The sequence below is a fragment of the Pantherophis guttatus genome, chromosome 3 (genome assembly GCF_059756535.1).
Source record: "Pantherophis guttatus breed Tessera chromosome 3, ASM5975653v1, whole genome shotgun sequence".
Lineage (NCBI taxonomy): Eukaryota > Metazoa > Chordata > Lepidosauria > Squamata > Colubridae > Pantherophis > Pantherophis guttatus.
This window is the reverse complement of record NC_142065.1, coordinates 165,391,717-165,411,475: the sequence shown is the minus strand read 5'-3', so window position 1 is coordinate 165,411,475 and position 19,759 is coordinate 165,391,717. Positions and strand designations below refer to the sequence as shown.

The window sequence follows — 19,759 nt, the reverse complement described above, 5'->3', positions numbered from 1 at the left end:
AGATGAAGATAAGGGCATCAAAGACGCGAAGTCAGACATTAATGTTTTAAATATCAGATCTACCGGTACTTCTTGTTCGAAATTTGTTTCATTTTTTTTACTCATTATGAGATTTAAATCATTTTTATTTTCTTGCATCTTCATTCCCCTGCCATCTGCTGGAAGAATAGATAAAATATACAAATTTGCTTTTCACGGATATAGATTTTCAGCTCATTTGCAATGCAGTGTGAATTATTCAATAGGTTAAATATGCAACCGGTTTCTTTAGTTTAATGTATGCATATACATAAACTTTAGTCATAATCCAGATAAAGACTGCCACACATGACAAATGTTTTCCCTTTTTACCCTGACAGGGTTGGGTTTTTTTTTTTTTTTTTTTTTTTGCAATATTATTCTCTACATAGAATTTAAAAACAAACAAAACAATCAAAATTCATTATAGAAAAAGATTAAGTCCTTTTCTATGGTTATTGGTCGCAGTCATACAGACACCAGGATAAACGGACTACATGGCTGAAAAAATAGTATGTAATGTAGTTGTTTATTACATACATGCACAGTATAGTGCAAATTATAGTGCCATTTCCAGAAAAGGCTATCATGATAGGCAAAGACAGATGAAACTGTAGGGCACTGTCAAACTCACGGCCCACGGGCCGGATGCGTTACACACGGGCCACACCCATGCACGGTTTAGTGAAGGGGGAAAAAGTCGCAATATGTCATGTGAAGCAGCCGTGATGATGCGAGTTTAACATCCCTGCCGTAGGGCATTATCTGACAGGTGAATGCACATTTCTAATATAGAAAATACATGAATGATATATTAACCTCAATGTGAAAAGATAAAAAATAACCAGAAAATGAATGATTAGCAAAAACAATCATCAAAAATCAGGACATTTTATAGCTAAAGATGATTAATCAAGAGTTTGGCAAAGGATCTATAATGGAAATGAGGTTAGAGGAAGATGGAAAGATTATACTTTAACTCTAAAGGGACTATAAAATGACAGAAACATTTGGAAAGAAAACATATTGAAGAACTGACTCCATAGAAACTGAGGTATGACAGGCTGTTTAATAGGAAATATCCAAGAACAGATAAAATAGTAACTGAATTGCTGGGGGAGAAAGAAGCCATTAAAGTGTTAACAGCTCTATGTCCAAAAATATAGAAGACAGTCAGTGTACTGTAGTGGTTAAGGTTATGTGGTTGGCCTAGGAACCTATGGTAGAAACCTCTTTTAGACATGCATGAGTGCATGGGTGACTTTGAGCCAGTTACTCTCTCTCAGCCTTGCCAACCTTGCAGCGTTGTTGTTCTGGAGAAGGGAGAAGGAAAAGGGAGTATTAGATACATTCACCACCTTGAGTTGACCCTAAATATAGCAGCTAAAAAAAAGCACTTTGTGATGCAAAAAAACAGAACAGTTTGATGAGCATGCTTTTATTATATACCTGGAGGTCTTATACCTTAGTTTTAAAAGAACAACTCCTCATATATCAGGAGCCACAGATAGTTAGAATAGAATGAATGAGCTAGAAGGGACCTTGGAGGTCTTCTAGTCCAGCCCCTGCTCAAGCAGGAGAACCTATATCCATGATGGCAAACCTATGGCACGCATGCTGGAAGTGGCATTCAGAGCCATCTCTCCAGGCACGCCAGCTGTCGCCCATTGCTCTTTTGAGTTCTGGCATGCACATGCAAGCCGGCTAACTGGTCTTCGCGTGCGCATGTGCTCCATAAACCGAAGATCAGGTGACACTCAGTGCCGAAAAGGTTCGCCAACACTGACCTATACTATTTCAGACAAGTGATTGACTAGCCTCTTCTTAAAAACCTCCAGTGATGGAGTGATGGAGCACCCACAATTTCTGAAGGCAAGCTGTTCCACTGGTTAATTGTCTTCACTTTTAGGAAGTTTCTCCTTAATTCCAGGTTGCTTCTCTCTTTGATTAGTTTCCAACCATTGTTTCTTGTCTGGCCCTCCAGTGCTTCTTTGTGGCAGCCCTCTCTTCTTTGTGGCAGCCGCTCAAGTACTGGAATACTGCTATCATGAGGGGTGGTGCCACAGTGGTTAGAGGGCAGTACTGCAGGCTACTTCTGCTGACTGCCTTCATTTGGCAGTTCAGATCTCACCAGGCTCAAGGTTGACTCAGCCTTCCATCCTTCTGAGGCGGGTAAAATGAGAACCCAGATGGTTGGGGACAATAGGCTGACTCTGTAAACCGCTTAGAGAGGGCTGTAAAGCATTGCAAAGCAGCATATAAGTCTAAGTGCCAATGCTATCATGTCACCCCTAATTCTTCTTTTCTTTAGACTAGTCACTAACCAAATCCTGCTTATAGTCATTTTATGGGGCATCCCTTGGATCAAGCGTCCCTATTCAAAAAAATAACTGAGAAGAGCCGAGGGAACCTCTTAGGACTGAAGGAAGATCTCTCAAGAGCGAGAAATCTCAAAGCCCCGCAAGAGGAGCTTCCCGCTCCGTTCAGATAAAGCTCCCCTCCCCCTCCCCCGGAATGCGACTTGAAATACGTCAGTTTGGCTCGCGCGAACCTCCTGACGTCACCAGCGCCCTACCCACTACGGCTGAACAGGAAAAGAGTTTCAATTCCCTTACAAGGTCATCAGGCGCATTCGCGCATGCGCCCCCGAGTTCTCCTTCCCATTTTAGCCACACCCCGTCCCTTGGAATGCGGCGAGCAGATCGGACTGTACCAAATCAATAGCGAAAAAACCGGAGGGAAATGTTGGACCAGCCAGCTCTTTTCCTATTGGATTTTTGGCCTCCAGCACGTATCTAAACTTTAGAAGAAAACATAACCTGTAGTTGCTGTGTGCCTTATCAGTAGCAGGCTATGTTTTTTTCCCCACCGACTGTACCGTCTCATTCTATTTTGCTCCCCTTCCTCCTCCTCTAGCACGACAGTAGTTTCTCCCGCCGTCGCGCTCTCCGGAAGTGCCGGGGCTGTTGGTTTCCTTGCTTCGAACGGCCGTTTGTCCTTTGCCGCGATCCATCGGCGCTGAATTTCTTTCCGTTAGAATCGAGGTGAGAGAAACCGGGGGGACGGTTAGGCTGGTGGGCAGATTCGTTTGCGAGAGGGAGCTGGAATAAGTGGATGCGGAGAGCTGCAGGTGCCCTCTGTGGTTCTCTTCCCTCCCCCCCCTTCCCGCCCCTCCCGTTTCCCCGCTGCTGGTTGTGAAGTTCGGCTTCGGTTACTTTTGAACGGCTGGGCAGATCTCGGTAGCCGGGAGTTCGGAGGTCGCTTTCTATCGCCGGCGAGTCCCGGGGCTGGAAAAGGGCGTTGAGACGAAGAGGAAAAGAGGGTTGGACTGTCACCGGCCACGGCCGATCTCCTGGCCCTGCGAACCTCGGCCGATCTCCGGTCTTGGCGGGCCTTGTCCGGCAGAGGCTGAGCCGTTAGTTTTACCTGGCCTTGGGCCGAAGGGGTGGGGGGTGGGGTAAGGCAGGTTGAAGCGGTTTCTGAACGCTTGGAAGAGCCTGCTTGGTCTTCGCTGGATGGATTGGGACGCCCCCCCCCCCCCATCATCCGCAGCAAGACCGGAGCTTGTTGAGTGGGATGGGAGCGATGATAAAACTGGATCGGGTGAAACGAGAAGCCTGGAAACAAAGGAAAGGGGGGAAGGAACACTTCACCGTCTTAAAATGCCCACGAAGGCGGCTCTGCCTTTTGTAATTTGGTGGTGTAAGGCAGGGGTCTCCAACCTTGGCAACGTTAAGACTTGTGGACTTCAACTCCCAGAGCTTAGCTGGCTGAGGAATTCTGGGAGTTGAAGTCCACAAGTCTTAACGTTGCCAAGGTTGGAGACCCCTGTGGTAAGGAAACGGTTGGTGCTGGTCAATCTGGCTGGAGGATAGAAGTTTATGGGATAATTTCCTGAACCAAACAACTTTTTGGAGCGTTTTGACTCACACACACACACACACACACAAACACAAAGCAGACTTGGTGCTGCTGCTCTTCTGCTTGGCCGTATTTCCCAACAAAACGGCATTGTGTAGTTAGTTGGTGGTTTCCTCAAACCTCTTGCTGTGAGATGGGGCAGATTTTTCTTTTCCTATCGAAAAGCCACATCTCTGCTTTGGGTAGACCCGTCAAATGCATCTGAAAGGCCCGATTCGGATGCGCGTTTTAGTTTCATTTACTCAAACTCTAGTTACAGAAATCCATAGTGTAGGGTGCCGTGTTTTCCCCTCAAAATAAGTCCACGTCTTAAATTGTTTTGAACCCTGAAATAAGCGCTTGGCTTTATTGCCATGCGCTCAAAAGCCCGTTTGGGCTTATTATCGGGATGTCTTATTTTGGGGGAAGCAGGGTCGTAGTAGGTGGATCCAACCAAAGGATTGCATTCCAGAAAACTTCAAAAAGCCATCAATGCAGGGGAGAACCTACAATACCAGAGGAGATCCACATTCAGTTGCACGTAATCTTTGGTGAATGATTGTCCTGCTTATTAACCATTCAAACTTACAATGGTGCCGAAACAGTAAGTTTATGATTTAAGATGGTCAGAACATCCATGTGATCACAGTTTGGGATGCTTAGCAACCCACTGTGTGAATTTATTTAATACTCATAGCATCCTGTTTGCAACCTGGGCAGCTGGCTTCTGACAAGCAGAGTGAGTGGGGAAACTGCAGGAAGTTGCAAGTTGTGGTCGTAGAACTTTGCTTAATAAACCCAGCAAGACTAACATAAGTTGAGCGGCGTATTGTAATGTTTTACTCAATTACTGCATTCCTTGTATTGTGGTCGTTAAATGAGAACTATCTGTATTCATTGAGCGATAAAAGTTTTCTGGATGTTTTTGGTTGCATCTTTCACAGATATTGAAAGAAGAATGAAAGTAGAAAAAAGAAGTTTGCATACTGCCTTTATTTTGTTAATTGGAATTTAAAAAATAATTCCCCTAATAGTCCTCTTCCAGCCTCAGGGGTTGGGGTTGAAGATAACACTACAAGTCCCAGGTTCTCCTTCCAATTTGGCTACTATTTGTGCAGGCTGGAAATTGCTACATAAATTACTCTGTGTGCAGAGCTCACATGTGTACACTACACTACCACGTACAGTCCACAATTGAGCCCAAAATTTCTATTGCTAAATGAAACAGTTGTTGAGTTTATTTCTTGTCACAGTTAAATGAATCATTGCAGTTGTTAAGCTAGTAACATGGTTATAAAGCAAATCTGGCTTTCCCATTGACTTTGCTTATCAGAAGGTTGCAAAATGTGACCTTGGGACACTGCAACTGTCGTAAGTATGAGTCAGTTGCCAAGAGTCTGAATTTTTATCACATGAACATGGGGATACTACAACAGTAATAAATGTGAAAAATGGTCAAAGCACTTTTCAAGGTCGTCGTAACTTCAAATGGTCACTAGACAAACTGTTGTGAGTTGAGGACTACCTGCACAGCTATTTTATGGCAGTCATTTCTCTGATCAACTCTTTTAAGGAATGAATAACCAATAACACTTGAGAATTTGATTTGTTCCAAAATTAAGACCTAAAATATGGTTTTTGTATTCAAATTGGGCATAGGACCCGGTTTGTGGGGGCAATAAGATGACTTTGTATAAAATATACAAAAGTATGAAGGCTATTGTTTAACGCATTGTAAGCCGCCCTGAGTCTCCGGAGAAGGGCGGCATATTAAAAAAAAATAAAAATAGGTACATCTTTCTTACTCATGGTGAACGTACATGCATAGTATTTTCATGAAAACAAGTTCAGAATAATTATAAAACAGATCTGTATTAGAATTCATAGAATTTAGCACAAGACATTTATTGTTTCTGGGTGAAAATAATTGAAAAAAACAAGTCTGGAAAAACTTAGGCTCTAAAAATATGCTGATGGTGGTGAGGAATTTGAAATATTTTCCCAGCCCTTTTAGCTCATTCTGCTTAGCACATTCCAAAGGAAGCCAGGTTAAAGATGATTTGCCCTCTGCTGGTTTCCAGTTACAGTATTGATTGCTATGGCAAACCCAATTCTAAAAACAAAAATTTTAAAAATAGTTTCTAACAAAATAGGCTTTTTCTGTATTCCGAGCCCTAATCTCAAATTCTGTATAGTGAACACAATCTGGAAAGACAGTAGGTAGTTTCATGCCTCTCTCACTCAGGAAAATAAAGTTTGAAATGAAATACAGGCAGTCCTTGACTTAAAACAGTTCATTTAGTGAGCTTTCAAAGTTACAACAACACTGAAAAAAGTGACTTATGACTGTTTTTCACATTTATAACCATTGCAGCATCCCCATGATCACATGATCAAAATTCAGATGCTTGGCAACTGACTCATATTTATGATGGTTGCAGTGTCCCAGGGTCATGTGATCCCCTTTTGCGTCCTTGCAAGCAAAGTCAATAGGGAAGCCAGATTCACTTAACAACCATATTATTAACTTAATAACTGCAGTGATTCACTTAACAATTGTTGCAAGAAAAGTCGTAAAATGAGGCAAAATTCACTTAACAAATGTTTCACTTAGCAACAGAAATTTGGGGCTCAATTGTGGTCGTAAGTCGAGGATTACCTGTACAGATTGATTGGGTTTTGTTTTGTGCTATCGTGCAGCACATTTTAGGAGAATGCTCATCTATGAAATCTAATGGCAAATCACTTGATGTTCGTAGATTTACCTACACTCAGAAGTTCTTATGTTTTAAGTATGCAAAGTATAACAGGACTTTTGTGAAATAAAAGGTTGTGAATATTTGTCCGAAGTCATTAGTGCTTCTCTCTTGTATCGGTACTTTGAAAAAGGAAGCTTTTCTGATGATCGCTTAGAAATGCTTTTTATAAAGATCCAAACAGAACAAATTGTAATCCAAGTCCATTATAATTTGGAATAAAAGGCAATGAGGGTAAAAAGTATGTTATACTTTGACAGTCATGTGCAGTTCACATTTTATTAGATTTTGATAAGAGTAATATTAATCTATTTTTTCTGTTTAATTGAAAGGCCAATGTAACTGAAATGCATCATCTACATACTATATAGCAGTATTAGCAGATTCTGGGAGTCCCAGAATCCAAAGCTTTTGCTTTTTTTTTTTAAGAACTCACTTAAGATAGGGTTAAAATGCTGGTTGTTTTCAAGGAGGAGAAATCAGAAAACCATGTGGTAGAAATAGTATCATTTGATTATAAGCCTCATTTTTATAAATCATATTTCAGTGCTTTTGACTCTAGGTTGCTGAAAAGATGCTATTCACTCATAAGAGAAAGGTATCAGTACTGTCATTGGGATCTTGGGATTTTCAGAAACACAAAAATAATTTTAAAAGGAAAAATTGAGAAAGGATATCAGTAAAAGAGGCCAGTGAGGACTGAGCATGCTCATTTGCCAGTGAAAAATGCCTTCCCTGAACTCCGTTTTTGCGGGCAGAGGCACCGCAGGCCAGTCCTTTGCTGTTTCCAGATCTAAACATCCCTTGAGTCACCCCTTGAGTTTGACACCCCTGATCTAGTGCATAAGGCATCAGGCTAGAAAGCAGGAGTTTGAGTCCCACCTTAGGTATGAAAGCCAGCTGAGTGACTTTGGGCCAGTCACTCTTTTTCAGCCCACCTCACTAGACAGAGTTGTTGAAGTGGGGAAAATAGGAGGAGAATGGTGTGTTTATATATATTTGCTGCCTTGAATTATTTATAAAACAATAAAGACGGGATTCAAATAAATAAAAATAAAGATGATGTTTTACTACATTCTTAGTTCTAAAATATTTATTTTGTAGTTTTAGTTGCTTTAAGCAGTACAGACAAAATGTTCCTAAATTTCCTAAAAGAAAAATGTTCCTTAAGATTGTGTATATAAAAAAAAATAGGAATGTTTACTTTTGTCTTCTGCCAGCTTTCTAATTTTAATTAAATTATTTGGTCTCAATCATTATAAGATATTTAGAGATCAGGATCCTCTGAAAATGGTGCCCTGAGTGACTGTAAGTTTTTTTGCCCTGCTGACAAACAGATGATTTTGCTGGCAAAACTGGTTTTTTGGTAGTATGCTGCCCAGATTTTAATGGGAGCAACTAGGAACAACCCCAGATGACTCAGATGACTTACCTGTAATGCAATTACTTACCTGTAATGAGAAATCTTAGTGGTTGCAATTCATGGTCAGAATGGCCACAGAATTGAGTCTCCATCTTTTCCTATCACTTGTTCAGATTTTAAGCGCATCTTTGCTTTAACATCACCTTTTGAAATTGTTTTCTTTTGATTGCTGACTTACATTTTAAATCCTAAACATCTGGTTGAATGCTGAACCCAGGCCTTGCTGGATTATAAACGTGATTTTTAAAAGTATTTTTACTTTGTTTTTGGAGTAACAAATACTTTCGCTTTTGCCACATGGAAGTTTTCTTCTTTTCTAGTGAATGCAATCTGATGTACTCTAGACTCTTGCAGTAAGGAATTTGTATTTTACCAGTTTTTATGAGAACTTTGCTGTTTTATTGTACTTTATTTCTTAATATTTCTCTGGTCCCTTTAAGAGATAGGAACTTTTCCCTTTGTCTCTTTTATTCATTCTCTATGGCAGGAAAAATTATCTCAATCCTTCCTGCGGTTAGCCAGTGGTGGAACAGACTGTCCTTAAGAGGAAATGCCTATGTTCTTGGATACATTAAAAACGAAAATAACAAAAGCCTTCTTGAAAGTCTTCAAAATAAGAATGCTTTTTAGCCTATAAGGTCTCTTTGAAAATTTTTAGATAATAGGTTTTATAGCAACAATTATTTGTTGCTATTTAATGAAGCAACAATTATAAATGAATTTAAAGAGGATACTCAGATATAGCCAATCTGATGGATTGGAAATTAAATTTGTTGCTGACAGGGTTGGGGGAGAAGGAATTTTGTAGGAAACTTACACGTTGGTGAAGAAGTCTGAAAGGGTCATGAATCCAGTGATCGTGGATCAGTAATGAATTGGACTTTCTTAAGAAAATTCATGGACTTTTTAAAAAATGCATGCTGTGGAAATACAACAGAGATCTATGACTTGAGGAATGAAATGAAATTATATGGAAATACCCTAGTTATAAATTTAAGGAAAAGTTTTATTATCAAGAATCAATCAAGGATATTTGATCCTGGACGGATCAGAAACAATGACTGTAATGGATAAGGCTGAAATTGACGCTTTTGCAGACTTTTTGCAACTTAAATACAATAATAGATTGTTAACAGGATTTTGAAGTTAGTTTTTAGTGTTGGGCTTACCTATTAACCTTTTTTTTTTTATAGTAGATAAATGATAGGTCAAATTGCTTGGGTAAATATAGTTCTAGAAGCTTATATATCGTAGACCTATTTCGCAAGGGGAGAAAACTATTAATGTTGAAATATATTTATTAGAATTCAACCAGGGGGGAACAATATATGTGATTTTTTTCTTTTTTCTTCTTTTTTCTTTAATGCACCTTTTTGTTTGTTTGATTGATTTTTGTTCCGTTTAGTTTTGTTCTGTTCTAGTTTGTATTTTTAAATTTTACATAAAAAATAAAAATAAGATATTTGGAAGTTGTAAATTTCTAAGATTAAATTTACCTTCATTATAATAACCAGATTTTATGTTTACATTTATGTTGAAAAGGAATTTTAATAATTTTCCAGAGTACTATTTTTAGTTCTTTATACAACTAGTCCTCAACTTGCTACCACAATTGAGCCCAAAATGTCTGTTACTTAGCAAAGCAGTTATTGAGTTTTGCCCCATTTTATCTCATTTGTTGCCACAATTGAATCATGCGGGAATGTTAAGCAACTCTGGCTTTCCTCATTGACTTTCTTGTTGGAAGCCAGCTGGGGAAGGTCACAAATGGTAATCACATGGCCCTGGAACAGTGCAACAGTGTAACTGTCATAAACACATGCCAGTTGCCAAACAATTGAATTTTGATCATGTGACAATGGGGATATTGCAACAGTTCTAAATGTGAGAACCGGCCATAAGTCACTTTTTTCAGTGCCATTGTAACTTCAAATAGTCATTAAACAAATGGTTGGAGTTTTTCTGGAACGCTGATGACGATCTATAGTTTGATTATTCATCATAATTTTAAATATTTTTTTAAACTTTTTTTTTTAATTTGATGGTAGGGTGATTGTCCAGAGATGAGTTTAGCAAGTGATCGGATTTCTAATGTCAGTTCTTGTAATAAAATCCATTGCAGTAATTTTTTAAATTATTTTTCACATCAGTTTTTCCTCAGCTATTTAGGAAACTTAGATTATCAATTTTTCCTGTATGCAGCATATGTAACTGTATGGTGCTGAATAAATAATATTTTAGTGAAATAAAATAGTTTCCAGGATAATTGGAGCAGTAGGTGTATGCCTGGAGAAATTTTATATAACTGTATGTAGAAAAATATGAATCTCTTTTTTTAAAATTATTATTATTTTTAAACACAAACGTACAACATAAATAAAGCATTTATTTATTTAAAAATATGGATCTTTTTAATTCTAGTAACTTCGACTTAAATCATCATTGAAAGAAAGTTGAAGATACTTGAATGGAAGATTCTAAACATTATGCTTGTTGGCTATTCTATCTATGGAGTAATGAATGTTTGCTGGGTGACTTGTGCATGGACTTATTTTTAGTCAGACAGTAATATGTGTTCTTATATGTCAGGGGACTGTTGTAATAGATGGAACACAAGTTTAAAATTGTGAAGTTAATCAGTAGATGATATCAGGATTACCTATTTATAGATCTTCCCTTTCAATATATAACCAGCAGTAGCATCTTTTCCTGCTGTCTGAAGTTTGACTAAACCATTGGACTGTAATCTATTTTGAATCATGGTAAGGTTTTTCTCTAGTATATAAATTAACAAAATCCAGATATGTGTTTTAATTTTTAAATAGCTTTTAATACTTATTTTCTAATTCAGTTAGAAATTCAGCACTGTTTGATTTAACAGCAAAGGAATCAAAACATATTTTAGTGGGTAGCTGAAAACAGATTGATCTTCATTTATGAACTTGTTTTCATTCCCAAATCTATACCGTTATGAGCTATCGGGTCTGTTAAATTGCACACACTCTCCTACTTTACCCATAAAGTGTAAATAAAACAAGAATGTTACAGGGTATGAATGTCTAAAGCTCAGGGAGTAACATGTCATTTAAATTTCATTTTTTAATATTTCAATACAGCATGTTGGCTTTTTCTTCACACTATTTTTGTTTTTCCTAACATACTTTACAGTGAAGACTTCTATGATTAGAACAAATTGTAACTGCGGTGATGATGATTTGTTAAATTAAGCTAAACAGCCTTGAAGATAGATTGTTGCTTCCTTTCTCTACTGTTCCTTACTTCAATGATTTTTTTGCCTCCTAGAGTCTAGCAGCCAACATGTCAAGCAAAAGAGCAAAGACAAAGACCACTAAGAAGCGCCCTCAGCGTGCTACATCCAATGTATTTGCTATGTTTGATCAGTCACAGATTCAAGAATTTAAAGAGGCATTCAACATGATTGATCAAAACAGAGATGGTTTTATTGACAAAGAAGATCTGCATGATATGCTTGCTTCACTTGGTAATTACTTTTTCTATTTTACTTCAGTTATGTTTCTTCTTGCTAACTTCCTCCCCGGTTAAAGTGTAAGGAATTTTTATTTAATACTTTAGAGCTGCGCCTTGAAATATAACCCTCCAACTATTGATGTGGCTCAATTTTAAATGTTAATTGATTGTAGGGAAAAATCCAACTGATGAATATCTAGATGCCATGATGAACGAGGCTCCAGGACCAATAAACTTCACTATGTTTCTCACAATGTTTGGTGAAAAATTAAATGGTACTGATCCAGAAGATGTAATCAGGAACGCTTTTGCATGTTTTGATGAAGAAGCAACAGGTAAGAAGCTATAAAGTATCACAAATAATTTCGTAGCTTTTGAGTTTGATTATATAATCTTGGTTAGTTATGTGTAAAATGATCTACAAGTTCAAGGCAAAGGAATGAAACACGTTCCGACACCATGGCAAAATAGGTGTTTAAAAAGCAAAGCTGTGACACTTAATTTTTAGAACTGCAAAAATTAGGGATATTTTCTGCAAAGGAATGGTTTGGTAGGGATGATTTTAAAAATAGAAACTCTTCTTGTTTAGGGAAGAAATCATTTGGTTTCGTAGTCAGATTTGGAAATTTCTGATCCTTCCTTCTCTGACATGTTCAGCTGCTTGATAATGATACCACAGCATTATTCACATTTTACTTTATTGTTTTCAGTAACCGGGGCCATTTACTAAAATAGTTTCATTTAAGATTTTAGTCATAACTTTAATTTGGTGACAGCCATAACTGACATAATCAAATTCTATAAGACTTCATACTTCTACTCATACCGTGATTTTGAATCCACAAAGTTTATTTAGAGTAGAAAAAATTGCTAACAATTTAGTAGTAATTGTTTGTTAAATAACTACAAACATTTTATTTGTTCATACTTATTTCCTAAAGTATAAATAAGTGCTGAAACAGTAAAATTTTAAAAGCACTTAAGAGCACTTTCAATAAAGCCTTTTGATTAATTTTGATTTTTTTGTGTGTATAATATGTTATACTAAAACTTCTTGTATTAAAATTCTCGAAATCTTTTCACATTTCTAGGTGTCATTCAAGAAGACTACTTGAGAGAATTGTTGACAACAATGGGAGACAGGTTTACAGATGAAGAAGTTGATGAGCTGTTTAGAGAGGCACCAATTGATAAAAAGGGCAATTTCAATTACATTGAGTTCACACGCATCCTGAAACATGGAGCAAAAGACAAAGATGACTAAAACAGAACTCTTGCTTCTGCATTGCTCTTTAGATCTCATGGTTATCTTCAAGGGGGATTTTTCCTGGTAGAACCTGTTGCATGCAGCTAGCTTTACAGCTTTTACCTATCTCGATGTATTTATCTATACAAGGCCATTCTGGCACATCTTGCACCAGTTTAATAAGGCCAGCAATGGAAATTGTAATTTTGGTGAATTTGGAGGATGAGACCAATGAGTTTGAAGGCCCAGGAAAAATATGTGTTTTTCTGGTTTAGCTGGATTTTTACATTTTGTAATAATGCCATTTTGAAATAAGATTGCTATATCAATAAAATACCTCAAATGCTAGATTGCGAAGTATAAGATTTTATTAAGAGTTGATAGCCAAACCTCATTATTTCTATAAAGAATAGGAAAATGATCTTATGAAACACTAATATCACCGTGTCACTACTTCATATAGATTCAACTGTGTATCTATTATAATTTTAATTTTTTTCAGGGTAAACATATCTTGCACATATATTTTCTGAGTAGATTGGCCTAGAGAATCATGACATCTCCAATTTTTTTATCTACCCTTGTTAAATTCATTATTCTTACGAAGCTTTTTTTTTTTTTTTTTAACATTGGTGAGAATTTATAGATCATACCATTTTGGATTCATGAACATAATATAGTTTTTCTCAGTGTGTCACCGGAGAATAGAGTCAGAAAAAATGAACTAGAAGTTTAGGAAAGCATAATGCTTTAGTTTCTTCCCTAGCTAATTATCACTGCTTCTGTTATACTGATCTTTCCCCTCATTTCCAGTATCAGCAATAGTACCTCTAAGCTTTTGCTTTTAAGAATTTTGGTATGTGCCGATATCCAGCCAGGAATGGAGAAGCACTGCTATCTATCCTGTTTTATAACCTGCTTTAGAGTGCTGTTCCTATTAGCTAGAATAATGTACACAAAAATAATTTTCATTTTTTCTAGGGACCAGTATCCATTTCAGTGCCACCTTGGAACTCTAATATTCGTGCAACCTTTTAGTTATCAGGCTTGGCATTAAGTGTTGGCTATAAGTTGGCTAGAAAACACAACACCTCAAATACTGTAAGTTTATTGACAAATTGAAAGAAAGTACAATTGAAAATATGTGATATACTGGTTATCATTCCTCATACTTGCCCCACCTAAATATATCTTGAATAACTACAGGGCCCTTTTGCTGAGAAAATAAGTAGTGCGAATTTGGGAGATATTGTAGCTATAAATTAAAAAAAAATAATGATTACCGTATTTTTTGGACTATAAGAGGCTCCGGACCATAAGAGGTATCTAACTTTTGGGGAGGAAAACGAGAAAAAAAATCTGCCTATGCCTCCCAGCATCCATCGGTATTCATATGGCTAGTGTCCTAACAGCAAACAGCCTGGTCAGTTTCAGTACATTATTGCAACCCGATTTAGCACGAGCAGGTGATTGGTGATTGAATCAGTCTCCTGGAATACCACCAATCAACTGTTCCAGGATGCAGGGATCGCTGCCTCCGCGCGCCCTATTTTTGGCTTCCACAAACCGAAAATGGGGCACCTGGAGGCTGAAAATGGCTGAAGAGTGGGGGCCGGTGGGTGGGCAGGGATTCGACAACGTTCACTATAAGACGCACAGACATTTCCACCCACTTTTTTGGGGGTGGGTGGGAAGTGTATCTTATAATGTGAAAAATATGGTAATTAAAGTGTTTGGACTAGCAGTTAAGATATTGGGGTAGGAATGAAGAGACCTAAATTTTAGTTTACCATTGGCCATGGAAACTAGTGACTTTTAGCCAGTCATTCTTTGAGCCCAGCCAACCTCCCAGGATCATCACTGAATAGAAAAATAAGAAGGAAGCATCACGTACAGAGTTGTGCTCTCTTCAAATTGGAATACAGCAATACTGTCAACCATGTTACTTCTGGCCACCCCCAGTAATCTGATGGTGGCAGATCCTTTATTGCTTTTTCTACATGATTGTCAATCTCTTAAAAGTGTTTAAAATATTGAGAAGCTAGTAGTGTGAAGCACAGTTAATTCCTGAATTTCAAAAATTTCTCACACCAATATTTTTAAACTTGATAAATAAGGTACGCTCAGCTTCAGATCAGATCTGACTACATTGTGATTTGGTTAGAAGTTATCTCTAGGATTACCAGATAGGAAATGAAGAACAAGGTTCAAGTTATACTTTTGCTCTGAAATTGTTACTGTTTCCCTTCCTCATGTATAGAGATGGTTTCCTTCCAAAATGGATCAAGTCTGAATCTAAAACGTGTTAATATATGATACTGTTATTCCTCATACAAAGCCCTGCATTGTGTTTTAAGAGCAGCAATACATATCATGGCACACTTAAGATTAACACGTATTTGATCATAAATTTTTCCTTTTGAGATTCTAATTTGACAGTTGCATGATGTAAAAACAGACATTAAACAATAGACAGATGCATCCCTGAGCACACAAGGCACAAATGAAACAAATTTACAAAGCTCTTAAAATTTGCAATGCACCTTTCAGGCCATCCAGATGAAAAGCTGATATCATTCTTAGAGTTGGGCCATGTTAGACATAATACCTAAAGAAATTCTTTAGAGGCAGTATGAATATCCAATATCTGCATATCCAAACAATATGGATTAAGGAAAGTAATTATTTTTCTTTCTAATGTTATCAGCTTCTCCAGAATTTTGGGTTCCTGTAGGAAAGAGAAGATTTGAATGCATGAAATGTATAAAATATGTGCCCAGGGGAGCTTTTATAGCCAATCTTATTTCCTAATGCCATGGATATTACTTGATTCCAATTACAAGCCTTTTTTAATGCTTCATTGTTATGCAGCAGATAATTTTGAAGAGTGGGAACAGAAACTGCAGCTGAAAAATATCTCTTTGGGGACCTTTATAGTCACAAAAATTTGAAGTGGGCTGTTGCCACTCAAGGGAGACAGGAAACACACTGCCTCAAAATGATAAGCTTCACTGCAGCTGAATTGGTGAATTGTCTTTGCTTAGAAGAAGTTCCAGGAAAACACTGCTATTTTGTTGAAAAGCAGAGATTTCTGCTTGTTATTTCTTCCAAAATGGATCAAATCTGAGTCTGCAATGTGTTAATATATCATACAGTTATTCCTCATAATTTGAGAGTGAAAATAAGACCCAAATGACAGAAGTCTCAGATCAGAAATGCTCTATTCATTTCTCTTAAAACTAAAATTTCATAGTAAATTTTAGGAAATTTAGTACACAGTAACTATAGGAAGAGTTATATATAACTCTTTAAACAGCCTGTTTCCTTGCAAAAGTATTGTGCTATACCTTCCATAATTCCCAGCCAGTCAGGTGAGAGTTCTGGGAGGTATTGTTCAACATAGCTGGCAGTCATTGTAAGTGATAACCTAGCACGTTCACAAACAAAGCCTAACTTTCACAAGGTTGATAATCTGCAATCATTAGCCATCATCAAGCAGACAAAAGAAAACACATATTTGCTTTGTAATTCCCTTACAGCTTCCATTCAATTTGGTTAGGCAAGTCAGGCCTTGACAACAGTGCAGGCAGACAAGTTGTGTAGGCATGCATGAAGGATTACATATGAATAGGCTGACAGAATAAAGAGAAGTTATTTTTGAAAAGGAAATGCATGCTTGTCAGCACAAGTTATGACAATCTGTCTTTGGATTAAAGGCTGTTAGTCTAGAGTTTATTCACTCAGAATCATTCCACCAGGTGGCACTGTATAAATACAGTGATGTCAGAAGGTTAAGGTTCTTTCTGTACCATTATCGAAGTATCAAAGCAGGTCTTGTATTATTACTTTTCTCATTGTATAGTTTTTCACATCAACTAAAGCACTGCTTTATTTGTATTTGAAAAGAGAAAAGAAAAGCTTGTTAACCTGAATATTGATGACATCCAGTATTAATGTATACATTCCCTACGCAGCTGTGAAAAATAATTTGGATCCTTCAGTCTTAGGAGATGAGACATCCTAACTGTCCTTCAAGCTTTATGAGGAGCTTATCCTTAGCTTTGACTAAATATGTGCTTTGTTGGGAAGGATTTCCTATAATATGTACTGAGTTTCACCAGACAAAAATGTTTTTTTCTCCATATCATTGCTTTCAGGGCTATGGGAAAATAACACCTAAACATCTAAAGATTCCTTATTATCCAGGAATATTTTGCTAGACATGTAAAAAAAAAGTTCATGATCTCAGTAAACTACACATATTATATCAAATATAATAATTTATTTCTGTAAATATTATCCAGTGTTATCACTTCTCTTATACTTGTAGGATACACCGATAAATGTAATTTATAAAAAATAAATCATAAATATTAGTAAAAGTAAACTACCAAATTTAGGATATATGTTAAAAAGGTCCGGAGCTTTAATTGTATTGTTGACCTTGGTTTTTTAATCTCATTGCCAATGCCCCTCCTTTAGATATGTTAGACTTGTGGATTTAGGTCTTAAACTTGTAGTTTAAGTCTTGGAACAATTCTTTTTCATATTTATGTAAGAATATCATTGAATTTCCTGCTCTTAGTCAAGTTTAGTACTTTTGAATATTATCTGGAACATATCATCCATTGTGAGGATAAAAGGTACACCAAAATAGTGTTGAGTTTCTTGAAGTATTTAGATTTTAAGCTATTTTCCTACATAATATACCACAATAAACATATATTCAGATTTCTGTCATCTTGAAAGAGAATCAGGACTCCATTTGTAATGTCAAATTCAATGGAACTTAATTTTGAATAGGCTAAAAGTATAATCCTATGTATTTATTACTTTACTGAGTTTGGATTCCTGGTAAAATCCCATGAATGATACACTAATATCGTAGTCTGGAAGCATCCAGTGATGGAACCAGCCTGAGGCTTCCAGAATAGATAGCTTTCAACCTGGCCTGAATCTCATCACTTTTATTTTTAAACTTTTGGCTGGCATCTTATGCCCTTATATCTGGTCTGGATTGCCTTTCCATTAAACAAACATAAACCCTGTTCAGTGTTTTACTAATGTGCAAACATCTCAGAAATAGAGCACCTTTTTCATTAAAAGGGCTGTTTCCACTTGCTAGGGTGTTGGGCTTTGTTGTGCTGGATATAGTTTTTTGATTCTCTGTCATTCACTTAAGCAATGCTCTGCATAAAATCTATTAAAAGGATTGAGAGGGAAGAAGGAGCTCAAGCAAGTCCTGGATTCCACTCCTCTCAGCCTTTCCAGGAAAGCAGATCCTGCAAGTTCACGCAACAGCAGTCTTTTGGGATTGGCTATTGTGTGGTGTCTAATGTTTGGCCCTTTTGTCTTCAGACATACTTCCAAATGGAAGTGTTTTCAGAAGGGTACAGTTCGAAACGTGTGTGCATATACTACTATGCAATCACATTACCAAGGGAGAGAGACGCTACGTAGGATCCAACAGGGGCCAAACTCGAGTGAAGGGAAGTACAGGTAGTCCTCGAATTACGACCACAATTGAGCCCCAAATTTATGTTGCGGAGTGAGGAATTTGTTGAGTTTTGCCCCATTTTGCAACTTTTCTTGCCACAAGTGAATCACTGCAGTTGTTAAATTAGTAACGTGGTTAAGTGAATCTGGTTTCCCCATTGACTTTGCTAGGCAGACAGTTGCAAAAGATGATCACATGGCACCCCCCCCCCCCAGGACACAGCAACCTTCATCAATGTGAGTCAGTTGTCAAGCATTGTAAATCACGTGACCATCAGGATGCTGCAATGATCGTAAAATGTGAAAAACGGTCATAAGTCATTTTTTTCCAGTGCCATTGTAATATTGAACAGTCATTAAGTGAACTGTTGTAAATCGAGGACTATGTACCCATACTCAACACTCCCTTCGGGGCCTCAAGCTGCGTCATGCCAACATTTAGGGCAACGGATCGGTGTAGCTCAGAGGCGATCCTCTGCTTCCCGAACAAGGAGGAAGATGGCAAAAGTCAGACGAGCCGGGAGTTTCCTCCAAAAGGCGCCTCGTTTGCATCGCCAGCCACCGCATTTGGCTGCGAGCGAGACTGTCAGGATGGCAAAGCAACCGCTTGGCGACGCTTTGGTGCGCTCAGCCCGGATATGAGGTGTCCCTGACTCAGCTTCGGTCACCAATTGCAGCTCATCGGCGAAAGCGACGCTTCGGGAGTTTCTGCACCAGGGCTCTCCAACCTTGGCAACTTTAAGACTTGTGGACTTCAACTCCCAGAGTTCCTCAGCCAGCAAAGCTCTGGGAGTTGAAGTCCACAAGTCTTAAAGTTGCCAAGGTTGGAGAGCCCTATTCTGGGCTGTAAGGATCGAGCCACCTGGCAGCCCTTTCGCAAGCCCAACTCCAGCCCGCAGCCCCGCAAGAGAGCCTTGCGGAGAGAGAAGAGAGACGCACAACTTGCGAGAAAAGGCTGGAGCCTTGTTACAGTCTGATTTCAGGGGAATAAAACCCAAGCCTCGATCGTTGAAAGAAGGGATGTCGATAGTTTTAGGTCTCTTCTGAAACGCAGAAAGCGGCCGGGGCCATATATATATATATGTATATGTATGTATGTATGTATGTATGTATGATGTATGTATGTATGTATGTATGTATGTATCGTCATCCTTACTATAAGTATGCCTCCTCGGAACTCAGTTCAGTGTTGCGGATCAGCTGAGTGATTCCGTCATTAATGATGACACGGCAGATCCGTAAAAGCCTCTCAGAAACATTGAAAGGGGGGGGGCGTGTTTATTCCTTGAGCCCGATGTGGCTTTCGGTCCAGATCACATGCAAAAAAACTTGAGAAGTTTTTGTTGTTGTTGAAATAGATCACCCAGGAGTGTAACTGCAGAAAATTAGCGCTTTAGCGCGATCCTCCTAACCGCCTCGGTTTGCCGTACT

General features: G+C 38.0%; 1 protein-coding gene and 1 long non-coding RNA gene across 3 annotated transcripts; one reads left to right on the top strand and one right to left on the bottom strand.

Moving 5' to 3' along the window:
• Positions 1-1,068: 1,068 nt before the first annotated feature.
• LOC117672674 (uncharacterized) lies at positions 1,069-2,985 on the bottom strand. The gene is made up of 2 exons (XR_004593318.2): positions 2,897-2,985; positions 1,069-1,331 (listed from the first exon to the last, which is right to left on the bottom strand). It is a non-coding gene; the product is annotated as an uncharacterized LOC117672674 (long non-coding RNA).
• On the top strand, positions 2,672-13,180 carry MYL12B (myosin light chain 12B). 2 transcript variants are annotated; one of them, XM_034429541.3, is made up of 4 exons: positions 2,672-3,062; positions 11,401-11,599; positions 11,760-11,921; positions 12,678-13,180. In XM_034429541.3, the coding sequence occupies exons 2-4, from the start codon at positions 11,416-11,418 to the stop codon at positions 12,848-12,850; spliced, it is 519 nt and encodes a 172-aa protein (XP_034285432.1). In that variant the 5' UTR covers positions 2,672-3,062; positions 11,401-11,415; the 3' UTR covers positions 12,851-13,180. The 2 variants fall into 2 exon arrangements, with proteins under 2 accessions (XP_034285432.1, XP_034285430.1); XM_034429539.3 differs by lacking the exon at positions 2,672-3,062 and adding an exon at positions 10,784-10,859.
• The last annotated feature ends 6,579 nt before the right edge of the window (positions 13,181-19,759 follow it).